General features: G+C 40.1%; 1 protein-coding gene across 2 annotated transcripts in view; it reads left to right on the forward strand.

Moving 5' to 3' along the window:
• The window catches only part of LOC139145417 (carbonic anhydrase-like), a 67,300-nt gene that overhangs the window by 33,266 nt on the left and 6,318 nt on the right, over nucleotides 1–27,716 (forward strand). The window contains exons 1-5 of one of the 2 annotated variants that reach the window (XM_070716583.1): nucleotides 172–376; nucleotides 1,233–1,265; nucleotides 20,922–21,098; nucleotides 25,941–26,086; nucleotides 26,637–26,729. In XM_070716583.1, coding sequence (XP_070572684.1) covers nucleotides 295–376; nucleotides 1,233–1,265; nucleotides 20,922–21,098; nucleotides 25,941–26,086; nucleotides 26,637–26,729 — 531 coding nt within the window. In that variant the 5' untranslated portion in view covers nucleotides 172–294. Of the gene's footprint in view, nucleotides 1–171; nucleotides 377–1,232; nucleotides 1,266–20,921; nucleotides 21,099–25,940; nucleotides 26,087–26,636; nucleotides 26,730–27,716 lie in introns of those variants that run through there. The other variant, XM_070716584.1, reaches the window with a different exon arrangement.

Below are 27,716 nucleotides of genomic sequence, written 5' to 3' on the forward strand. Positions count from 1 at the left end.
TAAACGGGACGGAATGGAATACACACGCGGCAAACTTCTGGTGACTGAATTAAAACAGTTCAGCCCTGGCCTTGCGTGACAGGTACTGACCCACTCCCACAACCAATTCAGCCAATTAATTATGCATACAGAGCCTCGAAACGACCTCTGACCCCCTACGTCTCCCAATAGAAACGGCCTCTATAAATACAGCTTCGCTGCACCCCGGACGGAAAAGAGAACACTTTCAGAAGCGCCTCTGTCCTGCTTGCTGTAGACATCTATTACATAAACCCGGCTAGATTCCATTTGAAAATGACGCAGCTTGAGATGTCACGAGTAGTGTTCATTTCACATCTCGTGTTACTTTCACTCTCTCGAACAGCTGTAGGATCAGGTAAATATCATTTATTATTTTCTCTTCTTTTTTCATTTCGTTGTTGCAATTTTCTGATCTCCTCTGTCAAAAAAAAAGGCATTTACGGTTTGCGAGGCGCCCCCGAATGCACTTTTTACTGATGAATTGATCCTTTCAACAACAATATGAAATCACCCCGGCTTAATTCAACTTATTAAAATTTGACATCCGGAGCAATTTCAATGAAAGTAAGATTTCTTTATAACCGCGTACATTGTTATTTCATACATACAGTCAGGCAAAGCGAAAAACAGACGTGATTAAGCCGACACACTATTGAAACATATTCCAGGCGTGGAAACTTTCATGTTGATTTAGATTTCGTTAAGTCATACATTCTTCGTGGAACAGTTTACCCATTCCGTTCTACTTGTCTATAGAAAGCTCCGCTTGTTTCTCTCTGTCAAGCAGAAATCCATTTGGCATTTTAAATCGTATATTTTCATAACCTAAGGCATGCCACAAAGGCCGTATTGCAAATGGTAACCTTATATGGAGAAACATACTTCTGAGGGTAAATCATACCTTGGCCTGGCCAGCCAGCCGTCTTGGAGTTTCTGCATCTCACAAAACAACAACCGCGTGTATCGACAGCCAAGACCTGACCAGAACCAAAAAGTGTGTGGGCTAGCAAAATTTGCCATTTCCTTAACTTTCATTTCACTTTCATTTCCCGTGAAAGTTAAAGTCGGCTGGAGGCCATGAACTGTGATGTTGAACTTCAAATTCTTTTAATGATCAGCGGAGCGAGGAAAATTCCATGCAATTACAAACAAATAAAAAATAAAATTAGGCGGGATTTCAACATTTTGTCGTTATTCCTATTTTTTATCAGGAAGTTCTGAGTGGGGATACGGTGAAGACGATGGTGAGTAGCTGAAACAAATTTTTGAGTTCAATTTCGATTTCGACCCCCGAAACCGCTTCCTACATAGACGTCATTCGTCGGACTATAACCTGTCATGTACAAACGACGGCTTGTCGAATACAAACGCTCAATTAAAGTTATTATGAATATGGTAATTGTACGTTGCTGGCAATACTTCAAATAGGATGATAATTCCAACGATGCGCTTCCAAGGACGGAAGGGGTACATGTTAACTGAGGGTTATACGTTTATGTGACCTCTCAGAGAATTACTGCGACTGTGGTAGCTCTCTGGGGTTTATACAAGTAAATGTGGTTACTTTTCCCCCGTGTAACCGAACGACCTTGCGATGGTCTCATATTCGCTGTTCATGCTTGGAGAGCTTTCTTTGCGAAAGAGGGCAACGTTTCTCTGCCTTTGACCGTACACCAGAAGATTTTAGAATTAGAATTACAGCCCAAGATGAAGGGCAAAGTCAAAGCCACATGCTACGTACAGCCATCATATGGAACTTCGGTGATCTGTATTTGTAATTATCGCCGTAAATAAAATCTTTCGACTGTCCATGCATATCGTGAATTATTTAATGATGACGTAACATGTAGTTAATAGTCTACGATAATGGTCAGATTATGATGTAGGGTACTCGGAAATTCCCGTTTTAACTGTCATTTTCTCGATCGACATAACATCGTTCTTGTGCGCCCTCGAGGCGTTCCCTGTGAGGGATTACGCCAAAGAACCGACGCATTCCTCCTTCCTTCACCTATTAATTTTAAATTGATGGTCGACGCCCTCAGCCCTGCCAGCTACATCATTACCTAGTAAGTTAGACCTGAAGCAGATATTTATACGGCTGTGACGCACCTTTGACCGAACCTCCCGTAAAGGTACGCTGCCGCCCTTCAGCTCGTAATTACACCAACCACTAACACATACATTAAACTGCTCATGCATCGAAAAAAATGACAGTTTGTGGGTCGTGTGCACTCGAAAATATTTGCCGCAACTTGAAGCCAGTGCCCCAGTCTCGCCCTCTGTCCTCCCTGTGACGCTTTTGCGTCATCCAATCAATGCAGTCGTAAGATTGATCAATCGAGCTCATGCAACTGAATGAAATGAAGGCAGACGTCCTGAAAGTGGGGACGACGCGACTCAGCTCTCCTGTTGCCGTATATGTGGAACCGCATCACCGGCGGCGTTTGTTGCAGCCCCGTTAGTTATCAGTGGTCACTTTGCGCAGCTTGTATGTGTATACCGTTGCCGATACCGTTGGCGTTTGTTAAGTCATCTGTTGTCCAGTTCAGACTAAAATCACTGTGTCCGCATTGGCAATACCGCGAATTCTCCATCAATATGTCTGCCTTGTTAATGCTTTGCGTTGCAACATGCGAATAAGAAAATAATAACTGTATTTTTTTGAGCAACGATTACAACTCTAAGTATACTGTCCACAGGATCACAACATTACTACCATCCGGTACCCATATCTGTCTCTGCAACACAGAAGTATTCGAGCGGCCCTAAAATAGTATAACGATTGCTCTCTGCAGAATATTTTGAACAGAAGGGAGGGTATAAGTCAAGGGCAATATATGTTTGTGGGCCACATTGCCTGCGGCACTCTAGAAAGTTCACCAGATTAAAAGAAAGAAAGAAGAATTACTGTTAACGTGCTTGATGTAATTTAATCATATCTAATAATTCGGTTCATTTACTGCTGTATATCGAGTTTTTATTCAAATGCTAAGGCAGTCTTGGTATATATATATATATATATATATATATATATATATATATATATATATATATATATATATATATATATATATGTATGTATGTATGTATATATGTATGTATGTATGCAATTGCCAAACTTGTTTGTGAACAGTCAATGCCATAGGGTGTCCCTAGTAGTCGCCCCCTCTCTTTCTCAAACAGACAGACAGACAGACAGAAATAATTGGTTGCCAATTAAAATAGCCAACTGAAATTAACGACTAATAGTCAAAATTTGTCAATTGCCCCCGAAGCCCACATGCGACGATTTACCGGTAAAGATCGTCTGGTATCTATAGTATTTGATAGTTAAGCCAAGTGTATTCAGTAAACTTGCCATGCCTACCATGTATGATGTAGCAGATGCGATGAGTGTTGTGCAACTGACAGTATGAAGACATGATTCCGTCGCGTTGGACATTAGCACCCGTACACTCCGTTCGTCTGAAGGTCACGTTACATCTGTACGGCCGTAAGCACAGTCTTACGACGATCTGCCACGTAAAACAGGGAGGCGTTGGAGGAAGACTTCAACAGACTCGTCACTCAGCTATCAAAGGGGCGCCTACACTTTTGTACAGAATTGCCTGAACGTCTCCAAGGATATTAACCTCAACATTTATACAGCTTCGTTCCGATGGCGGGACCTCGGGAATTGATGGGAATCTGTTAAAACGCGACGACTATCTCCAAATGAGAATGTCAGAGCATGCGCAGGAGATAAAGTTGCTAATGTCTATCTCGTAGTCAATAAAATGAACACAAATTACCGTTTAAATAGTATTTGTATGCCATTTTTAAACAAAACTACGGTCAGTGCACTCCGTGGTTTGTGATAAGTCGAGGTCAGAGCAGGCGACAGAGCACCCGCAGAATGCTCTGAAATGAATGAAGTCCCAGTAAACCCGTGTAATGTCAAAGATTGTTCCCGTCGGTGTCAGAGGGCTAAGGGACGGGCCATCAAATATTAGGAGGGAGGTCAAAATGAATCTGCAGAACAAAATTGTTAAAACAATCACGCCCACATTGAGTGGAATCTGAAACAGACATGGAGCTGAAAAAAAAGTATGAATGCTCTGCCTCGTCCGAAAAAGTATCAAAATGTTGATTGTGAAAAGGACTTACTTTCAGCAAGTTACTTGCTTTTTATGTCACCCGGGAATACACATGCTTGATATATTTAAAAGTGAAGAGGTTTAAGGCGGTCTTACGCCAATTCCTTTTTTTCTAATCAGACCCCTGCCCTCCGAATGAAGTTCTGTGTGACCGTGTCAGACGATACGCACACTCAGCTATATTCTCAACTCGGTCATTTTTTTGGCGGCAACTCGGGAAAAGGTTACCAGTTGACAAGTTAATTAATTTTCGGGAGCGCGTCATGTCATTATTATCGCCTTTGACAATTCTTCCAAATGTTCATAAAGTGGACATCATCAATCTGCTATCTTATCGGTGTTGTCACGTGGTACTGAAACTCGCTTTCATCATCTCCGCGGTTGCCATCTACCTGTCGCATGGACGCGCAATCGCCTCTGTCCAATTATCATATCTGCGTTGTCGCTCGGTCATAGATCTTATCACATAGATCATGTACGACGCCACAACGCCTCTTACTTCTTGTCACAAGAAAAGATATTGAGAAAACGAAACCCTGACAAAAGTGACTCTGATAAGGCAACAAAGAAAGTTGCCCAAAACATGGGGAATAGGGTGAGTAAGATGAAGTCCTGAAATTGGTATGTACAACTGTGGGAGAAGAATAGGTATAGAGGTTTGGGTACCGAGTCGGACTCAGAAATCGAAGTTGTTTATTATTCTTCCCTGACTGACATGCACTTTTAAATTAGTAAAAAACAAATATAGGCATAGCATTTCATTTGGTGCAGTAGTGTGCTGCAGATAGGTCCTCGAGTGCAGTGTCCATGACTCCTGTCCTGGTTTCGGGACACTGTCCGTGTAGTGTAGAGATCGGTTAGCAATAGTTGATGCAAAGTTCGCCATTCCTATAGATTGTGGTGATGGATTCGACTCGGATCGGTTTAGAGGAAGCGGTAGCGTGAGTTCAGATGATGTCTTTATCAAAGATTGGAGATTGATTGGCCGATGGGTGAAGGGTTTGTCGATTTGATGCGTCACGTGGGTGAAGAATTTCATTCTGGTGCATGGTTGCCGCATGACAGTATGTTGGCAGGGCGTGATGAAAACAGTTTGTGACATGATAATTGAATGACTCAATAAAGGATTTGTCATCGGCTGATGGACGGCGGGACAGGTAGATAGATAGATGGATATAGGCTGCATATCGATAAATGGCTAGAAAGAGGAAAAGCTAGATGGATTAAAATAGTCAGCGTCAGTCAACATTGCACCCAGCCAAGTTTTCAGTTTTGAGCGAGAAATGAATGACTGAACAGCGCGTCGGGCTTCGGGTTAGGAGAGTTGACTGAGGTAAGACGCGTTGGGTTGCTTGGAGTACAGAGAATATACGTGTTGAAGGAGAGAAATCGGCGTAAGGAGAAGACAGTCGGTGTTTAGAGATGAATGAGCTGCTGAACAGATGAATGGAAGTAACGTTGTATTCTAGCATGATTGCATTGCAGATGAATATGAATAGCTTTGCTTGTTTAGGTGTTGATTTCGAAAAGAGCGACACGCACATTACAAAAAGTCAACATCTTCCTATAGGGGTTGATGAATTCGCGTTACCGCGGTCCGAACGGCGTATCAGTTACGGTAACCGCGTGTCCCCATTTTGGCATCGCTATGGCGGGGTGTCCTTGACCTGTTCGATATTCGATAAGTTCATTCCGGAGCTTTTCATAAAGATTGGCATTCTGAGAATCGAGAAGAAATCTCAGACTCGAGTAACTTCCCTTACTCACATTTGCTACTGAAGAAATAATAATTAGGCCTATTATATAAAAAAACGTCTTGCCTATATGTTGTGCAGACCGTGACTTGCAAATTTTAGGGAGTTAGTAAATTGACAAAAGTGATCGCCAAAAGTTACACAGCCCATTTTATCCAAGCGATTTTTTTTTCTCAATGCTTTTGTCGAGTACAAAGTAATACTTGTTAACTTTGACAATTAATCGTGTCAATCCGATGAAGGCAACCTTGCGAAAGGCGGGCTGTATTTGGCAGCCCTGGCCAGTCGCTTACTTGGGATCACTTTCAAATACAGGTAGTATACCTTTGTCTACAAAGTGAACTCGATACAACATGATACGTCTCCGAACGGTTTGTTGCGTGTCTCGCACAAATGAGTCGACTGCACTTTTGTCTTCGATGACAGACTTTGCTAGTCATGAGAACCATTTTCCACGGTAGAAAAATTCTTCAATCCATATCTGCAACTTTCTAATAAACGACGCCCGTTTCGTGCAGGTGGACCAAAAGACAAGTAAAGTCTACATCATCGCGCGCCAAAGCTTTTTTCTGCGAGTAGCTGTTGCCGTAAAGAGGCCTGATGTGGTTTGCGACGATGGCGGTTAAAAGCTCCGTGATGAAATCTCCGCCCTACATCTCCCAGTGAACTTTGTCACGGTTTTACATAACCCCTCCCCCACCCTGTAATCAGTTTGACTCGCTCTACTTCCTATATTTTGGGTGAAATTAGGCTTGTGCGAAGGCGCGTCGATCTCTGGATCTCACTTCAGACCACAGGTTTACATTTCTTATCGGTGTTTTGCATGCTATATAGACAAGAAAGGCCTCTGTGAGCTTACAAAGTGCGCGGGGCGTCAACTTCAAAACGCTGTCACTAGTGGACTAAATTTTGCCACGCATGCGCTGTACATTATACGCTGTCGACGAATGGCTAAGGCATGAACGGAGAGATTTCCTTTGCAACTGAAAAAACTAAACAGTAATCGCGTACTTTGGCAAGTTACGCCAAACACGGGGTCATGATGAAGGCAGGCATTCATGAAGGCAGTTCATTACCCTTTGAGAAGAAAACCTCCGATGATCTTTCAAACTCGACTGCCAGCAGACGATAAGCAGTTTATATATGTCCCCGTGTAATGTTACGATATCAACTTTTACGACGCAGTCATATAAATCGCTTTTGTTTGAAAAAGGACCAGCCCCCGTCGCGATGCGTTTTTCGTATAATGTTACTCTTTTTCCTGAGTTATTTGCATTCAATATCACACTGTCACGTTGAGGCGTCCCGTCTTGGGAACTACAATCGTGGCTGTGACAATTACCCTGCTACACACATGGCAGGAAGGAGTAAATTAAGCAACAAACAGAGAATCGATGGATGAACAAGACCATTCTACTCAGTTTCAGACATAGTTGATGGGCCAGTAGTACAGTAACGGTTTGTGATTTTTTTCATTATTTTTGTTTTGTATGTCAGTTGCAATTTCTTTTGCTACTCCACAAAGCATGGTGAAACTCCTAGTTTGCCAACACAACGTCCTGTGTAAAATGCACTGCTGTTGTCTACGCTTGGATTCTAGTCCGGACCACATTTCATTTGTCAATCATAACAATGCTTATATGTAGAGGCTGAGTTGGCAAGCTGAAGAGTGTGTGTCTCGGCATGATTTGCATTGGAAATAGAACAAGAATCTGAACTTGACATTAAAAAACCAAACAACGTGTCAAAATTATCAAAAGTTGCAGCTACTGGGCCCCTTTAAGGGCTCCAGCTGAGGCCTTATTCAATGCCATCAATGAGACAGACAAGAGCGATGACAGCTTCAAAGAGGAACCAAATTGCTTGGAGAGATTAGTGATTTATGCATCGCGTAATGACTTCGTTGTAAACTGCAACAAGTGCCGACTTGTGACTTTTAAAAAGGCGACATCGCTATAATCATAAACCCATTCGTAGTTATGTCGAGAGTACTGTTTTTAACATCATACGGTTACCTGGCGAACAGAATCTTACCGGTAACCAGGTAAGCGATTACACTGGTGCGGAACAACTCATGTTGAACCTGTTAAGTGTCCGTCCCAAGTAGCATATCCTGCTTCCCTGATTCAGTACAAGGAAGAAGGTTGCGCACCAAGCTAAGTAAAAGGGTCAACCACTTGGTATGGCAAGATGAACAAACCCTGCTTTTGTATTCTTCGGTACAAATATGTCGAGCATACTACTTGAGAACTGCGTCTATCTTGTTTTAAGAGTCTCAAATGAATGAATTGGTCGCCCTACTTTCGAAACGTCCTCGAAAGGAAAACACCGATAAAGATCAATAGTTTCGCTGACTGCCGCCACCGTATCAGACAAACTTTCCTGCGGCAAAATTAAGAAGTCTGTCTTGCTCATCAATCATGTTTGGGAAAAATGGAATTTGAGAGAGTAAGACAATTTCAGCAAATCTGTCTAGGCAATGCTGTACACCAACATTCTAGCGTCAGTCTGTTCAGCGATAATGCGAACATCGGGCAAAATATGTTTGACTCGGGATGACATTTAAAGACCGAGGGAAAAATCTATCCCATCGGACTGAGCACGCCCGATGCGATGGACGTACTTTCTCCCCGTTACTTGACGACTACAAAAAATGGAATACCAACTACATCCTCCTGTGTGTTTTCGTTCACATAGCTATACAATGGGTTCATGAAGGCCACAAAAAACTCTGCAGCTTGGTCACCAGCCGCATAAGATCATCAATACTTTCTCATACAGGGGTATGGTCGACTTTTTTCCCACCCGAAACGAAGTTTTACAGTTGAAGCGAGGAATACTTATTGTGAACAGAATTGAAAGCAATGCTAATATTATAGCTTACTTTGATACAAGAAAATTGAAGTTTTATAAGGATCTTGGTATAGCGAGTGACCCTTTGAACTGCATAAGCTGATTCGGGCTGATGCCACAACCCGCTTCGTCGCTTTAATTGTAATGCTTAAGTGGTTAGAATTGAAGCGCACGTGTTCTTCTAGGCTGTTATGTCTATAATCGAGTGTGCTATACATTTTACACTCTGAATAACTAGTGATACAGTCTACAACTAGTGTTCGCTAGCTACAAAGGATAAATGAATTTTAACAGACTGATTTAGCATGCCGTTGAAATGTAAGTTTTAGGGCGTTGTTTTGCAGTCTGACCCCAGTTCTTTAGGAACATTTTTGAGTTGTTGAATTTGATATAAGGATATTGTAGATTTTTTGACACGTAAAAGATTAGTAATGTGTTCTAATTAATGTGTTCTCCATCAAAATGATAAAAAAAGAAACCAAAAGGAATCGATAAGACCTGAGGTTACGGTAGAAAAAACTTCAACTAAAGACTTAAACTTTTGCTCAAACTTTCCCAAGTGAAACTTTTAACCATTCTCTTATAGGAATCAAGTCAAGTGTCCGCCGTCCAAAGTTTAGTACTAGAGAAACAAATATTTGCCGATATTTGAAATTCACATTTGCTACTACCCTTGTGCTAACTCTATGGGGATATAATTTTTTAATTTTGAAAATCTAAGACGGTGAAAATTTTTCTCACTTCATGCAAGAGCCTAAAAATGAACCCCCCAAAGTGGTAGATCAGAAAAGTATTGAAAAAATTCAGATCCCGATTATCTGTCCCCGAGGCGCCTTCTATCTAAAATCGAAAATTTAAGATTGCAGCGGTACTACCGTGACAAATAATTTTGATCAAAACTTGGGTAAAAGTAAAAGTATCATTGTATTTCTACTTGCGGCGCTGATCACATACAAACCAAAATGATCGTGAAAATAAGTTAATATGCTTAAAATGTAGCAAAATAAAAGAAATTCGTTGTTGAAAAATTAGAAAGACTTCGGTTTAGAGGCGGCAGATTGCCGAACTTAAGCACTCAGTTGAATTTTTAACTGCAGTAAAGTCCTATAAAGTGTGTAACATACTATACAGAACACGATTGGAACTAATTTGGGATATTTGGATGATGAAATAATGTCGATTCAATCTTCAAATGTAACCTCATCTACTTTTCTTTTTCAGTTACACACTTGTTTTTATGAGTATTTTGTAATATCGCAACATTCAGCTATACGGCACCTAACACTTTTGAGGTATTTGAAAAACATGAAAATCCTATTATCCCACATTAGTTCCAATCGTGTTACAGTATTTGCAAGAATTCTTTAAATGGCTAGAAAGAATTAGTCGCGCACCTATCCACCCCTGCCCCCTCCCCTCGAAATAAAAGCAAAAACAACAGTATTTGCCCTGTTAACGTCCAGGAAATCCTGTGATATGAGCTGCAGGATGCAATGAAGGCCCCAGATGTCAGTAATCTCCCAAAACACCTTCTTCCAGGCTCGGTCCAACTTCTCAATTTTCCACCGTACCTTTTGTTCCTTCTTTCCTTTCCCACCGAGATTTCGGAACTTCGGGAAAAAACAAACACTTTCCTGGTGAGGTGTAATTTACGTAAAAGTCAAATATCACATTCCAATACCAATCAAATATTTAGCGATATGTCCAAGATTGTGATCATGATTGTCATTGTTGATTTCAGCGTTCTCAGAGTTCAGTGGTCAAGAAGAAAGATTATCCGCGTCGTATCAGTCTCGGGTCACTCGTTTGCCTCCAAAACTGCAAAACAGCCGACGAATTTACAACGCTCCATTAAATTTGCATCTACTGTTATGAGATATTGGCGTTTTCCAGCGTGGGGTCAGGAGGGTACTGAAAGAAGACACTTTTCGTTGAAAACACTCGATAAGTTTAGTCTCAACATCGTAAATTTCGTTCAACCATGTTGAGTTTATGAAATACCACGAGTACCTAGGGAGTCCGACCTTAGAGACACGGCGTTCCACGGAATTAAATATCAGTTGAGGTGTGGACGCGCGCAAAAGGGAGATATTGTAAATAACAGCCTCGATTTTACTTCTCTTCATTTCAGTATAAACCGCGCGCGGTTTGCATTGACCGATGAACTCTTGAAATTTGTTTATTTTATAAAATATCTTCCTATTCTTTCCTGGTTTTCTCTGAATTCTACCCTCTGAAGGGATATGGGCTATTGCTGCTTTAGGAAACTATTCTTTTGTGAGGCATTTGACATGTAAATTCAAATTTTAACGGCTATTTAGATTTCCCGCCATTTTCAAAAATTGGTAATATTACAAAGGAAACAGAACATACTATGTCACAGTTGAAAACATTCACCCCTATGCGTTACATTGGACTACTCTGTGAAGTTTATGTGAAGATTTCAGTGCAGATATGCACAGTATCCACGGTTTTTGCTTTTCCGCATGGGGCTGCGTTAATGTCTGGGCAAACATTGAATCGCAGTGTAACCTTCATATTGTTTAAAATTGCATATACAGTCCGATTTACACCACCTAAATTAGTTCATTCTCACAAACTTATTGAAAGTAAAATCATAAAAATAATGCTAAAAGATACAGCTAGTGGGGTTTTAAAATGGCGACATGTCTCATTCTGGAAAAACTATTCAGAATCAGAGGCTATCCTTAGGACGAGTTTTTGCCGTGTATGTTTATGTTCAAGTGGATATCTTGACTTAATTCTTTGTTTAGTTCGAAAGAACTGTGTGCATGAGCGACAAATTTATTGAGACAATTTTAAACACTGTTAAATCAATGCAAGTTAACGTTCATCCTGTCTTGGTGGAGATGTGACTGTGCTTGTTTCCCTTACTAGCAACGTTGCTCAACTTGACTTTCACCTCGAGTGATCCTGACCTTGTCTTAGTGATGTTAACAGAGATCGAGACTGCATGGGTGAAAGTGTTAACGGGCAAAGTATGAGTAGAGGCTTTGGACATGACCCCTCCCCGAAATATAGATTGCTTTTGTTCAATTTCTGCGTACACCATAACATCACGAGTAGCATCGTATCCAAATTTGCCAGTTACTCTCCCATGTTATCGTCATTGGCAATATATTTCTCCCACATCCCAGACAAGGAAGCCACGTGTTGATGGACTTATGCCAAACTTGAAAATGGCATTGCTATACGATGTAACGTTGGCGCGCGTTTATCACTCTAAACGGTGCGCCATTAGACGAGATTGCGCTACATGAATGGTATCCTCGATCCTTGATTAAATCCGAACCTGACGATGGATGGACTTATGGTATCCATATCTCCAGAGTTCAACCTCCATAGATACAGGTCAACAATATCAATCAACATAGCCTGCCAGTTCGTGTTGGGGCAAGACCGTACCTTAGAAACAATTGGGACATTATACTTAGCACAGTTCCGTTTCATCGTTTTAGGTTAATCATGGTCAGACGGGGTCGGATTGTTTGTGTTTGCGTTTCGTGTTGGCATTGTATTAAAGCAATTATATTTCATTAGAATAATAGAAACCGGAAGTGGTGAATATCTCAATGTAGCCACACTATATGCGTAGGAGGAGCTAGTCAATAGTTCTTCAAGTATGAAACAGTCAAATTTAATGGTTTCATAAATCTTGACAATGCATACATAAAGACATACGATTAAAATCGCGTGATCATAAAAATGGCACCTATACTCATGCAAAATCATTTTTTATTTCTAAACCTTTAACTAATAACTAAAATAATCTTCAGGGAAATAGATGTCGGAACTGCGCCTGTGCGAGTTTCTTGTTTACAAACAATGTATTTCGTGCACGATATCTAGATGCACGTCATCATCATAGCTGCAACATTTAAATTATACGATGTTGATTATGACAGACATGTTTTAACTTCCATCAGTCACCATCGTACATTGGACACAGTGTTTAAATTGGTCGTAATTCTTTAGTCATCAATTTCAAATAATCAAAGTTGATCATTTCACCATGTGATTTATGAATATTCTGGTGTTGTCGAGGGGGTAGGTGGGGTCGGGAGTGGAAACAAGTCAAACATTTTACGAAATTTTATCGGAGATAAGGAAAAGGGGACGAGGACACAGTGAACGCACATCGTTTGATCCGTTGTCCACATGATAAGCATAAACAAATTCTGTAACTAATTTCTGCTTCAATTCCGTTCCTATACATTTGAGTTCCGTCTTGTGGGTTTGCCAAAAAAACATACTTTCGATTCTCCTTTCGATCCCTATAAATCTCCGATTATATTGTAACTTTTACTAGCGGTAACTTTCAATGCACTTTCTGTCAATGTTGTTCAGTCTATAAAACACTGTTTCTTGGTCTGTTCTTAAATCCTTTCGCACAGCCAAGTGTACTAGTTGTCAGTACAGCCTGCATGCGTGTAACATTCAATGTTATTGTTGACAACTAAATTTTAGTCCGGACTACAATTCATTTGTCAACAATAACATTCAAGAAAGAATGTGCCTCGGGGACAGATATTCAGACTCTCAAATTTCTTCAATTTTTTCTGATCCATCACTCGTGCGGGGCTCATTTTAAAACTCTCGGAGAAAGAAAAACTTTCACCGTCTTACTTTTCGAAATCCCAAATTTGTCACAGGAATGGCGGCCATTTTGAATTTCCAATATCGCAAAATGTTAGGTAATTTGTTCCGCTAGTTCCAAACTTTACACGGTGACCCCAGATTTTGATCGCTGATTTGGTAATAGTATGGTTGAAAGTTTTGCTTGGGACATTTTTAGCAAATGTTTAAGTCTCTCACTTTCGAGGCGCATACGACCTTAAACACACGGTACAATTGCATTGGCAGGGCTAACATTCCGTATTTCAACATACTTTGGGGAACAGAATAAAAACACAATGCTTTTTCCGCAAAACAAAAATCATGGAGAGATATTGCTATTGGCCCTTTAAGATAATACGCACCTTTGAATAGAAAGTTTAAAGTTTTGCTCTTTCATTATCAAAAATGAAAATCAGGAGTGGCCGGGCCAATGTTTGCGAAAACAAGAACCAGAAATTTACCGATATTTGAAATTCAAAATGGCCGCCTCAACCCATGTTAACTCTATCACGGGACAGGTTTCCAATTTTCACAAAACATTGTCTTTGCTCCCCTGGCTTCAAAACGTGTGCATACACTCGTGTATAGGCAGCAGGTCAGGAAAGCATTGCAAATATTTTAGTTTCCGTGATACTGTGCTCAAACAAGACGCATTTTAGGAAAGCGTAAGAAAGTGCCAAATGTAATAACATAGACGGCCATTTTATTGCGGTAGTCTTTTACACAAAGGCTGGAGCTTTACAACAAAATATCGTCGTTCTATTCAAAGCTCAGGTCAGCCTGAGGACGGAAAGAGATTACATTTCTGGTCATTTGCATCCGGCAAAAGTAATGCTATGTGTTGGGATTTTCCAATCTTTATTGGGTCCCTTTGATATGTGACCATTTTTCCCCTCACTGCAGAACACTCTCTCTTCCGTGTTAACATTCTAGGGTATTAAGAGGAAGGGCTGTTCCGTGCACTAAGACTCTTCTGTTTCGATGGTACCATGGTATAGATTGTTGACCGTTGTGGTACTCGCTTTTATTAAGTAGAATACGCCTCGTGGACAGTTAATCAGACTCTCAATTCTTTCCAATATTTTTCTGATCTACCACTTGTGGGGGCTTGTTTTAAAACTCTTGGAGTAAGAAATATGTTAACCATCTTAGTTTCCCGAAAATCGAAAATTTATTTTTCCCAAAAGAGTTTGCAGAGCGATGGCGGCCATTTTGAATTTCAAATATCGGCGATTGTTTGGTAACTCTAGTACCAAACTTTCCACGGTGACCCTTGATTTTTATTCTTGGTGTTGGTAGGAATATATAGTTGAAGGTTTCATTGAGGAAAGTTTGAGCAAAAGGTTAAGTCTTTCACGTTCGAGGCACAGACTGTGGGAAGCCCAAAGCGAGCATTTTATTGACCACGCCAACGAACGAACCTGCAAAAGACGCGGAGCGCATGTCTTTAATTGATGCTCACCAAGACTGAAAACAAAGCCAAGTTTTTACCAAAGAAAATGAAGTATGTGTTTCTTCGATTTGCGTGCGATGGCCAGCTTACTGTACAGGATGTCTTTCTATAATCATTGGTCCGATAAACTAACGAAGCCGGCGGAACACTTTCGAAAAAAAAACAAAACATACTTTTTCAATCATAATTCCGACTGCACATCGACCCACTCTGTGATTACAGCAAAACATACCAGACTTCTCGAGTTGCCAGTGTTGTGTGAAAAACAGATATCATTCACATTGTTTATACGGAAGGTTGGAAATATTTATTCCTCAACATCAATGCTCAGTTCTTCAGAACGGTTGCATTCTTCATCAGAACATCTTTATCTGGTTAAAATCAAGTTAAACGTCATCAAATAATTCTCAATCCACAGACAAAGATTCTCTCAGAGCTCTCTCTCTCGTCCCTCAGTGCATCAGCTATCGTTTGTTTGTCCCTGTCTTACCCAGAGTAACTCCTTCCCTGCCCCTCCTACTGTCTCTCTACTGTCTGTCCTGCTCCCCCCTCTCTTCTCTCTTGTCCCTGCGACCAGCACAGTTTTCTCAATTTTGTACAGTAACTATAAACATTTACGCCGCGCAATAACTTTTATCAAACCACCAGAGGTTACCTCAAGTACCACAAGGGCAAGGCGGGTATTCTTCCTTCGACAAAGAAATGTTTGTTTTTGGAAACATAAGTGCTTGGCACATACTTTGCTCTGGATAGCACGGAACATAATCCAGTCAGATGGGTGATGGAGCGCTCCGGCTCAACAAACTTAAGATGTTAATCAAATCCCAGGGTGATTGGTAAAAGCGGAGGCTACCAGAGTTTGTTTAAATAATTGTACAGGCTTCCCGAGAATGAGTCGCAATCGATATGTCCCAGATAGAAGGACGCACTGATTCAGTGTACATTCATAAAAGTCAATGTGAGGAAAAACTACCATCCATGGATAAAATGGGTATTTTCTAGTTTGGAATTATGGCAAAGTCCACATCAGATTGCATAGATTAAAGATTTTCGTTGGTACCTCGGCTATTCGGACGCTCAAATTTTTCCAGTACTTTTCTTGGGGCTCATTTTAGAGCGCTTGGAGTAAGAAAACGTTCCAACGTCATAGTGTTTTGAAAATCGGAAAATTTCATTTTTTTCTCCATAGAGTGTACACTGGGATGGCGGCCAGTTTGAATTTCAAATATCGATATAAATGTTAGGTATATGTGTCTCTAGTATCAAACTTTACTCGGTGACCCCTGATTTGTATTCTTGGTGTGGTAAGAGAATGGTTGAAAGTTTCATTGAAGAGAGTTTGAGCAAATTTTTCCACGTTCTAGTCGTGTACTACCTTAAATTCTACTGCTCCATCTTACCATATTACCCCTCATCGATCACTGGTACACCCCCATGGCAGAAATAAATGGGGTAGATACGATGACCTGATTTTTCTTTTATACATGCGTGTGAACTACTTTCGTGGTTCACAACAGGTTATCAGCCCTGCATGGTTCAGATTTTTTTCCCGGGTAAATTTTCACAGGCATTGATATAGATTGGAAGACGTAATTGACAGGGGTTGTTTTTAATCAGAATACACTTGTCGTGTAAGCGACTTGAGAGCGACTTAAGAGGGTATTCGGCTCTTATCGGGTCTCAAGTTCTACATTAAGGTTTCAAGACACTTAACCGTGATGGATTTTGTGCTCGATACTTCGAATCAAAACTTCTCATTTGTGACCTGTCAGTCAACGCATTACGGTATCGGTGGAGGCAGCGAATAGAATGAGCTGTTTCATATTCGAGCGTCTCTTCAACGGGCAGGCGGGCATCCTTTGCTCTCGCATCAGCATGCAAGGAAAAGTCGGAGGTCGATCTTTTTTTATCCCTTCCATGAGGAAAAGTTTCATTCTTTCACAAAGCGGGTAACTTTGAGAGCCAAGCGGGCGTATGCAGACGAGGAGAATCAAATCAAAGGATTCGATTGTTTTGGAGATTTACACGCTGAGGGAACAAAATTATGCGTGGGGGGAGGGCAGCGGGGATCTTCTTGGACGAAGCAGTTGGAACTTACGTAATGGCGATAGAGCACTGGCAGGGGGAGTGAGGCAGGGAGAGTAAAAAGCGGCTTGAGAACTTTTGTGGAGGGGAGGGGAATGTTTAAATCGTAGCGGAGGGAGGAGGGCAGTAGCGAACAGCTTTCACTGTACCCCTTTTATTTTTTTCACGTTGTTTTTATACCTTAGAATGGTAGATTTATGAGTTAAACTACATCTATAGCAACCGTGACCCCGAGTCCGCTAGTGCACTGCTCCTTACTTGAGCTGATACCAAGAAGGCAAGGCCGTTTTCCCCGGTCTTAGAAACTCGAACTGTCAATATTGAAAAAGAGGAATTGATCGCCCCGAACTCAGTCGCTCCACGCACCGGTGTGTTTGTGGAGGAAAAGTGCTCTCTACTTAGTGCCGATTGATGAAGACAGCTCTCGTTAAAACAAACAAAATCAACCAAAAAAGCAACAAACGGGAATAAATTTTCATTGTTATTGCTTTTACGAGTCAATAAAGCTCAATTTCTAAGCACAAACACAAAAGATACCCCGAACACTGCTTTTAAATGGGCATATAGTTGATGACACCTTTAACAGGCATAATGCAGATTAGCTTCGTGCACTAAAATTGGGTCAGTGGACATATTGTGAATCGCGCGACCTTCTTTTGTATATAAGTAGCATGTGTTAAATGGCGCTTATTTTACCTTTCTTTGGAATGACCGTACTCTGGGTTTTATCGTCAATTTTTCAAAACCCTGCAATAATTAGCTTGAAGTCGTAAATACGTCTTAAAATTAGGGATTTTACATGAAATTGATAAATAGCTACAATAATGATAAATTATATATCAAAAGAAAGTTCTCTTCAAGACCAATTGATTGCATTTTGTTTGATGAAAATTGGTTCAGTACGTGCAGAGATATGTCCTGTTGAATTTGAAAAAATCAGCTTCCTATTTAGAAATTATGCCATGGTAGACACCTGTAGTTTTCATTACAACCAGGTGACCCCATATTGAACAATGTTTGAGGAAACTAGAATTGCAATTTCTAGTGCTTTTTGCAATAACCCAAGCATTTCTTATCGAAAATTGATGAAATTTTTTGTGGATATTGCTGATGAAATGTTCAATGGTTTTTAATTATTATAAATGAAAAATATTATTTAGAATGCTGTTTACAAGGTAAGCAAATAAACAATACCTGTAAACAATCAAATGATACCTGTGACATTGATCACTGTATGAATTATGTATTGTGAACATCAACAGAAATATGATAATCATATTCCATCATATTACTTTGCATATATAAAAAAAAATTATTTAGATTTATGTTTACAAGGTAAACAAATAAACAACAATACCTGTAAACAATCTAATGATACCTGTGACATTTTAGAACTTGATTTAAATTTAACAAAATATTTTTTTATATTTTTTTTAATTTGAACTTCTGAATTTCTTTTAATTTTTTTTTGTGTGATTACAACTTTTATTAAATGATAATGAAATATGTCTGATTAATGTAGATTTTAAGTTTAACAATTACAGAGAACTTTTCCAAAAAGTCAAAAAAACTTCGTTCTCAACCCTTTTACTATGCCGTAAAACAGCAACACGCATTTATAGAATGAACAACTGCATTAAATGGATGCAAAATTACGCTGCCCCGGAAATACCATAGACCCTCGAAGTCAGCGGTCCGAAATACAAACCAGTATAAAACCAACTTTTCCAAAGTCCGGAACACCATCAATGAGGAAAGAACAAATTAATAATCTACGGCCTTTTTCTTCAAAGAGAACCAAAATAGTCCCCTTCTCGGGAACTAAAGATCGAACTAAAATTTCAGTATAGTATCGGCAAAGTTCGGTGCACGTACGTGAGCAGTTCAGTATGGTATCGCCAAAGTGCGGTGCACGTGAGTATGCCTACACTGCAGTGCTGGCTTGACAACTTCTCAGTGTCTATCGAAAAATATCACCGGAAATCAAACTACTTCGAACAAGATAACGTTTGAAAGGGTAAAGTATATAAATATATGTCTAGATCCTTGCGTTTAATAAGAAATCAGACAAATCTAGCTGCAAAATCGTGAACGTCGGAACTCAGCTTAGACTAGACCTCCCAACACAGAACATGCGGCGAAGCGCTGATTACTTGTATGTGATTCCTGGGAGTGCCCGGATGTAAAGTTTGGGGTGAAACCATACTTGCTAAAAAGGGCCTTAAGCATCATTTTTCGCATCGTCAGACTTGTAATTATTGCAGAATTACAATTAATATTTATCATAAAATTAATTTTTGGGCCGAACGTTTAAGAAAATCAAGATTTTCTTTCAAAAAAACACAAACAAAACACAAAGTTTGATCATTGATTGAGTTTTTCTCGGCCGATTTTAACGTTCGCCCCCTCAAAATGAAGCCCATGATCTCGTCTTTCGTACCATCCCTAAAAAATAGTGATGCGATCGGAATAAGTCTTGCGGAGAACCTATCAAAGAGGTATATGTTCGATCTCCTTCGAAGGACATTCGAGATTACGGCACAACGCTCATTATGGACGCCAAATCGCCGGTACGCGTGAGTTTGTAGTCGTGCTGCTTTGCCATTTACAAAAGTGAAAATTTCCCAAAATGAAGTTAAAATAATAATCTTCAACACTACAGTTTCATTTTCTCTGATTATTTGGTCTATTTAAGAATTAACACGAAAGTTCGGACTAGATCTGCATCGAACGCGTACGTTCAACACGAATGTCATGTGACCTAAATCCTACTTAAATACTTGAAACAGTGCCAAAAACTCGGTCAGTGGCTGACCCAGTTCTAACGAGAGAGAGAGAGAGAGAGAGAGAGAGAGAGAGAGAGAGAGAGAGAGAGAGAGAGAGAGAGAGAGAGAGAGAGAGAGAGAGAGAGAGAGAGAGAGAGAGAGAGAGAGAGAGAGAGAGAGAGAGAGGGAGAGAGAGAGAGAGAGAGAGAGATGAAATATCGCCATATTTTCTTCGTCTGCGTCCGTACACATCGTTGTATTGTCTTTCTTGTTTCTTGTTTGATTTGAGCATACAATAGACGTTCCAAATCGTACACTGCCATGAAATATTGATATTATAATCTTATGTCGCAGATTACTCGATTGTATCACGGGATCGGCGGAATCACTTACCATACATGTGTCCCAGTTCATGGGACAACTATAACAAACACACAGGTGTTACATATGAGCGTATCGATATGACCAGATTGAAATGGTCACTAAAGGAATGTTTAATAAGCTTATATATTACCAAGATATTCATGTGAGCGTGTGTGTCTGTTTGTCTGTCTGATTCATGTATGTCTTTGCTTGTATGTATGTATGTATGTATGTATGTATGTATGTATGTATGTATGTATGTATGTATGTATGTATGTATGTATGTATGTATGTATGTATGTATGTATGTATGTATGTATGTATGTATGTATGTATGTATGTATGTATGTATGTATGTATGTATGTATGTATGTATGAAAAATAGGCGGATTGAAGCGGGTGTATGTACAACACGATTGGAACTAATTCGGGATGATTGGATGGTGAAGTAATGCTAGTTAAACACTTGTTTTTATGAGTAATTTTTAATATTTCAACATTCAGCTATAATAGGGCAACACTTTTGAGAATTTTTGAAAAAATATGAACATCCAATTATCCCAAATTAGTTCCAATCGTGCTCTACATATGTGCAATTATGTACATGTTCATATGTATACGTAACATAAAGATATGAATGTAACTGTGTTGACCAAACGAACAAAGTGACAAAGTAAACCCCCGTGGTATAATTTCTCGTTTCTGGGTGCTGTAACACTTTGTAAATACTTGAAATGAACAGAAACAGACCCCTATAATCGCCGATCATTCATATTTGCACATAATGTGGTTTTATACGCATTTTCGCCTTCACTGACGATCCGTTTTGCCCTTCTTTCTGTGTCAACAGGTCCGTCTACGTGGCCTACAAACTTTCCAGATTACTGTGCCGGTTCCAAGCAATCACCCATTGATGTCGTCGAAGACGATGCCGAACCCAAAGACTTAGGCAAGTTCACTTTTAACGGTATGGGAGATACGCCTCCTAGCGGCGCATCTATGTCTCTCATCAACAATGGACATAGCGGTAAGTATATATGCATCGAACTACGCTCTCCCATAGACCCTGTTTTTCTCGAGGGTCTACGGCTCTCCGAACTTTTTTTACCCGCGGCAACCTCTCTAATTCCGTACCAGTCTGAAACTGCCGGGTCTGTGCTTGATTGGTCCTCTTTCTGTTGATGAATAATTTTGATCAGCGTTTTCAGATCCATGAGATCCGACCAAAACGTTGAGGACGACACATTGTCACCGAATTTTGCAAAAGAGAACGTTTTGCGAAATCACTGTAAAATGTTCGTTATAGAATGTGAAGATGATATTCCGTGCAGAATGGTTACATGGAATCAACGAGAAATTCAAGTTGAAGTACGTTGGCATTCTCAGTATACTGTTCATACAAAGTAAATGCATTAAAATTGACACTCGGAAGTTAAGTAATGACAAAGGTTTTGAATGTGTGCCCACTTGATAAACAGTTTGAAAGTGGCTCCAACGTCAACAATATGACTAATAGTCGCGCCAGTGGCTTACTGACCACGCATGCGCAGATTCATAATATGCTATACGAGTAACCGGAAGTGTACCCTACTTTCATGGGCGCCGCCATGTTTATTTGAGTACTCGTACATAAACAAATGCGAAACGTGCAAATTATTATTTTATAACACGCCATTTATAAAATATATCTCTTTTATTAGCCAGTAAGTGTTATTATACACCTTGTTGCTGATACAAAATATCGTTAATATCACGTATAAAAATCAGAAAAAGGGAGAAAACTGTCGTGCATATGAATGGCGTATACGCAAAGAATGCTGGGATTGAATTTAGAAAAGCGCCCCTTATTGAAAAATGTAGAGTCGACTTGCGCTAACCGTTATAAGCTCCTTCTGACATGATGTTTGTCTATCTATCTATCTATCTATCTATCTATCTATCTATCTATCTATCTATCTATCTATCTATCTATCTATCTACTTTATAAAAACTGTATATACTTTAAATAATATGAATGTACTTCACTAGAATATGGTAATTAGAATTGTATATGAGTACCAGAAATTTGACTTGGACTTTAACCCAAGTGTTATTTCACGCTGGTAGTCTATGGGCAAGCCAATACGAACAAATTCTTTCCCACGCCCCATTATCTGCCTTTAAAGTAACCCCAATGATAGTCAACTATTACTGTTATTTCTCATGCCCATACTCCGACTGTCATCATTCTAGTCGTTCACAAGCATAAACTATTTATTTATGATCATCGGTCATTGAAACACAGCTGTTGCATTGGATAAGCTAACAAAAACTGGTTTATGCATGATTTTTGATTTATGGGCATGATTTGCTGTTCGTAAAGAATTCGAGCCCCCCTTCAAGATCCCCATTGAGCATCAAGTTTTTTTCGTGACCCCATTTTCTCTTCCACCCGTCTTCCAATTTTGCTCGTCCCCTAAGAAACTTGAAACAATCGAATTGGTGATATGACCGTTAGCAATGGATGTATTTCAATCGAGTAGGATAAACATGAATTCGTCCTCATGACAAAAAAAATGCATGAATTATTATGTTTCGGGGTATTAAAGTTTACGATAATGTGTATGATTAAAACCGTACACTGTATATGACAAGAACTCATAAGCCAGGTCCCCCTCTTTGTTGGCCATGCACATCTCGGTCGATTGGATCATGTGCCGCCCAGCAGTACGACGCTTCCGTAGCACGAACTCGCGATCCACAGTAGGAGGTGCCCGGCGCCCAATATATTTCGTGAACCGCTGACCGGACGGCGAACAGTTAGCGTCGCGAATGATTTCGGAATCTAAATTTCCAACATGTCACTTTATGACTTGAGTTGTCTGTCGTCACCTGATACAGGTGCCAAACGTTGAGTATAAATAGGGTCGGCATATTTCGAGGAATTATATGGCGTCTGTTTTTTTTTTAACCGAGGTATCTCGCAATATCCGATTAGATATCGTGCTTTCTATAGGAGCCAGACTGAATGAATTACACTATGTAATCCCGGTTTCACCTTTTACCGATTGGCAATATAACTAACGTTTCACCTGTGATACATTAAAAAAAAAGTAGTTCTGAGGTGAATGCCTTCGTTTGAGCGAGGCCCAGTCTGAGCGAGACACACTCAACGAAATGTTCTTTCATAGCTTATAACGTCACTTGTTCTAAATCCAATCTTACGCTGAAAAGACCATTCGTAAGTATATATCTTCAAAATAAACATAAAAAACATACATGTCGAATACAGCGTAGTCATCTGAAAGGAGGAAATGAACATGGGCGCTGTATACCAACCGAGTATGACTCGACTTTATGGCTTGAAACCAAGCAAAACGAATACTGTGAGGGGTGTCCTCAGATGTGTCAAGGCCGCAAGACTCGTGGAACACCCGAAATTAACGTTATCCAAATACAACACAATCAGCATTTTGTTTAAATAATGGTATACTTTGCCGTTGTCGATAATCGAAAAACCAACCCAAATAAATATAAATAATCATAATTTCGATCAACATTATACGCTCACAAACCAAGGGTAGATCAGACGGACACAAAAAAAACCATTTCAATAGCTTGCACAAATGCATGTCAAAGTAATGAATTTAACTGCACGTTGCCGCAATGAAGTGATCCATGGTGAAGTGTGGCACACTGATCTTAGGGAGCCTTCAGTAATTACAGGGGGTGGGTCGGGTGAATTCCGTGCGCACCTGTACTGTAAAATGTGACCCTCCCCTATCCTTGTGTCTCAAATGTGACCCTCCCCTTGTCAGGCATTCTAAACCTTGACCCAACCCAAATCACTGCAGTATTCTCCCCGGGAATAACTGAAACAGTAATTGTTATATAAGCTATCGACAGAAATTACAGAGGGGAGGGCTGGCATTTTGGGAGGAGTGTTGCAATTTATCACGCAAACATTTTTGAAGGGACATATATTTGCGGGAGGGTCACCATATTTTGCGCAACTATAAGGAGGCAAGATGTGGCTGATATAGTGCTTCACCCAAAAAATATCAAATCTTAATATATGGGAGTCTATCAGGGAGACTATTGACAAATCCCCCTCCACACAACAAGCTATTTTATATATGTTTGATAATATATGTAAATGTACTTTGCTTGAAGTGAGAAGCGAAACATGCATGTGTGTACAAGAAATTGGATATTTGGATTTTATTGAAAAAATTTGATTTACTACACATGGCAGTCTATGAGGAAACTATGAATAATTTTTTTCAAATACAAAACTAAAACTAGGTAAATCTGTCTATTTACGTACTCTCTAATATTCATATTTATGTACTTGATTAGACTAGGGTGGTTACAAATGGATGTGTGTGCACGAAATTGGATTTTGGAATTTCACCGAAATGTTGATTCACTATACATGGTAGTCTATGAGAGAACTACGATCAATTTTTTGTCAATACAAAACATAAAACAAACAATATTTGTGCATTTAAAGACATTTGATAATTGATATACACTTTGCCATCTATCCCATATGTTTTTGTCTCTTGTCTTTCATCAGTTTTAACTGTTCAAGGAGTATAATGTAGGATACCACTGCGTTTTCTTTGCTTGTGAAGCTTGTCGATAATATGTATGTATTTAAAAGAATCAATGTATTTCATCGGCAATTACCTTTTCAGGAAATATCAAATGGAGATTCAAAGGCTTGGCAGTATAATCATCTTCGACCCCCCCCCAAAGATAGGTTTATAAAAAGTGACCCTCCCCCTTGGGCAGTTTTCTAAAAAGTAATCCCCCATACTCCCGGCCCACCCCCTGTAATTTACTGAAGGCTCCCAAACAGTGGGAGGGAGATGTCAATCAGAACCGCTTGTGCGTTAATCACTGTCCACGGATCTCATGGACGGATGATTTCGACCCCGTGGGCATGTATCCGGATCGTCCTTGATTGACAATACAATGGCCTCATTTGGCACACGTTTATTTGTCAAAATCTCGATGCATTGTCAAAAGACTCAGTTTTGACAAATTTCATCGCTTGAGGTGCACGAGGATCGATGATCGGTTTATTGCCCAGCACAAAGTACGCCTTTAATTTGTCTTCTCAGCCGGGCCGGCCTCGATGGGAGCTCCGGGCATCGAATGCCGATGTCAGAGCAGTTGAAAGTATATGAGATGATCGAAGCTTCAAAACAATGGACAGAGCAAATTTGCATCAAGATCTCCCCAAGGAACGTCAAAATCTTCACCTCTCGCTCAAATGTGATAACCATGAAAATTATCGAAAGTGGCATTGCGCGTTGAAAAAATCACTTGAAATACCGAGTACTATTGTTCAGTAAGTGATGAAAAATACGAAACGAGGTTGTAAAGAGGCTCTCATTTTGAAACTTATGACTGTAAGTAATGATAAAGTACATAAAATCGAAAAATGACCCAAAATTTACATTTAAGAGAACTTTCCACCATACACATTCAAGTATCCGAGTTTTTAATACAGTGATTGTTTATTTTACCAATAACACCCGCTCACGTATTGTAGGTTTCGCCCATTTAAAGTTCGCTGAGTCATGTAACGTTAATTGATTAAAAACAGAAAACAAATATGCAACATAACGTTTTAGCTGTATATTTGCTTGACTTATCGGTAGGTGTACCAAGGTGTTCCTCTATTAAATCCAATTTTGACTGTGATGACTCAGGAAAAACTAAATCAGCGAAATTCAAAATACATGAGCGGGTGTTCACTATTTTTGATACGACCGAATGACTCGGACTCGAATCACGGAAGAGCGATCACTTGTTGTACCATTGACTTTGTATACTATAAACAACTTCAACCGATTGTCCTTTTTTTTTCCTTTTCTAGTTCAAGTTAATTTGGTAGGAGACTACTCAATTACCGGCGCCGAACTACCAAACACATACACAGTCGCCCAGTTCCATTTTCACTGGGGCAGCTCTAACACTGTCGGATCCGAACACACCCTCAATGGCGGGAAATATCCCATAGAGGTAAGGGGAACATATTTTGTCACAAAGTCCCGCAATGTCCTTGTTTCACCTGGTCACCGTCCCTCCACGTGGGTATAGGGACGGTGACCTGGTCAATGCCATGCGGAGGTATCGTTCAAATTTCATCAACAAAGAACTCGATGTAAAATAATCCAGGGTTTGCGATGACTCAGCTCTTATTTCCGCTCAGTTGTTTTATGGCCGTGATATGTCAAAGGCTAAAAATAAGAGAGGTGCTTGACATTTGGCAAAAGTAAGCGGTGATATAAAACTGTCTGCCATTCCTATTTTTTCTTCTCCTTGATCACTGCGGTATGAGATTTGTGCAAGTGCAAAGCTAGATGACATGCTTTTATGTTCAACTTGGATAGCAGTAAAGTTTTGAGCAATTATCCTCACAAATCTGACTACATGACCAAGTATCGAAAGAACGACTCATTTGTTTGAATTTACCAAACTTCAACCATGAACTGTCGAGAGAAATAATCCGAGAGTTCTCAGCAAAGTTTTGGAAATATGTTGAGAATGGATTTGATTTTTTACCTTGCAGATGCACGTGGTGAGCTACGATTCCAAGTATCCTGACCTGGGTACCGCTGCAGGGGAAGCTGACGGGATAGCCGTGATCGGAACATTCATCGAGGTAATTTCACGTGTACAGACTGCATGTCCCATAAGATTCTAGCACTCTGTAGAATGAGAGAACATTGCCTCAATCTAATCAGTAGCTTTCGCTTTCCACAGTGCGTGGCTACATGCGCGAAAGTGGCGCGGTGGTATCCGTTACCGTAAAGAGGCCATTACTGTTTTTTACGACAGTGAGTGATGATGACTTTTAAGTTATTGTCTGCTGGTTTCGGACTGCGGCTGTATGCCACGTTTTCTACTGAGAGTGTGTGTACTTATTAGTTTGTTTTTTTTTTATGTTGGCTTCAGGAAGCAAAGTCGCCTGAAAAGTAACCGCTCTATCAGGGACTTTCTTTGTTTTGATCCCTGACAGCATCATTTCCCGTTTATTTGTATAGAGTTACTTTGAGTCAAACCATGTTGAGACATAATCAATTGAGCAGGGGCTTGGAGCAAAGTTTACATAGATGTGAAGGAAACATTACACAAAATCAACCTCGCAACAAGCATTGTACATACAATAAAAAAACGTCCTTGCCACACAACTTTTCAATACATGCCAACCGTGGAGATTTGGGCTCTTAAAAATGTCTGGGCAGCCTCATTTGGACATATATTTATGTCTATAGTCCAGACAACAATTTTTTCCGAAGTCATCGCAACTACTCGAGATATCATCTGCTGAGTGTCAACAAAAACTACACGCCAGAGTCTGTTTTACTAGGTATCGCTGTGGTAGATCCAAATGCGACCAAGAGGCTGGCATCATGACAAGATGACCCTGGTTATATGCTCAGTGACCAGAAAATGCCCGCTTTGAAAACAAGTGACACTTTAGGACAACCATGTCAGCAGGTCAAACTAACTATTTTCAGTTTTTAGGCTGACAGCGGTGTTTGTTCTATTCAATACTGTTAGTTGTAAAAGGTAGCGGCGCGACAATAAATTGTGCAGATCTGAAGTGGGCGTCGTGTTTCAAAGTTTATCAGGCGGCGTGTCATGA

This window comes from Ptychodera flava, chromosome 12 (assembly GCF_041260155.1).
Source record: "Ptychodera flava strain L36383 chromosome 12, AS_Pfla_20210202, whole genome shotgun sequence".
In the NCBI taxonomy this organism is placed as follows: domain Eukaryota; kingdom Metazoa; phylum Hemichordata; class Enteropneusta; family Ptychoderidae; genus Ptychodera; species Ptychodera flava.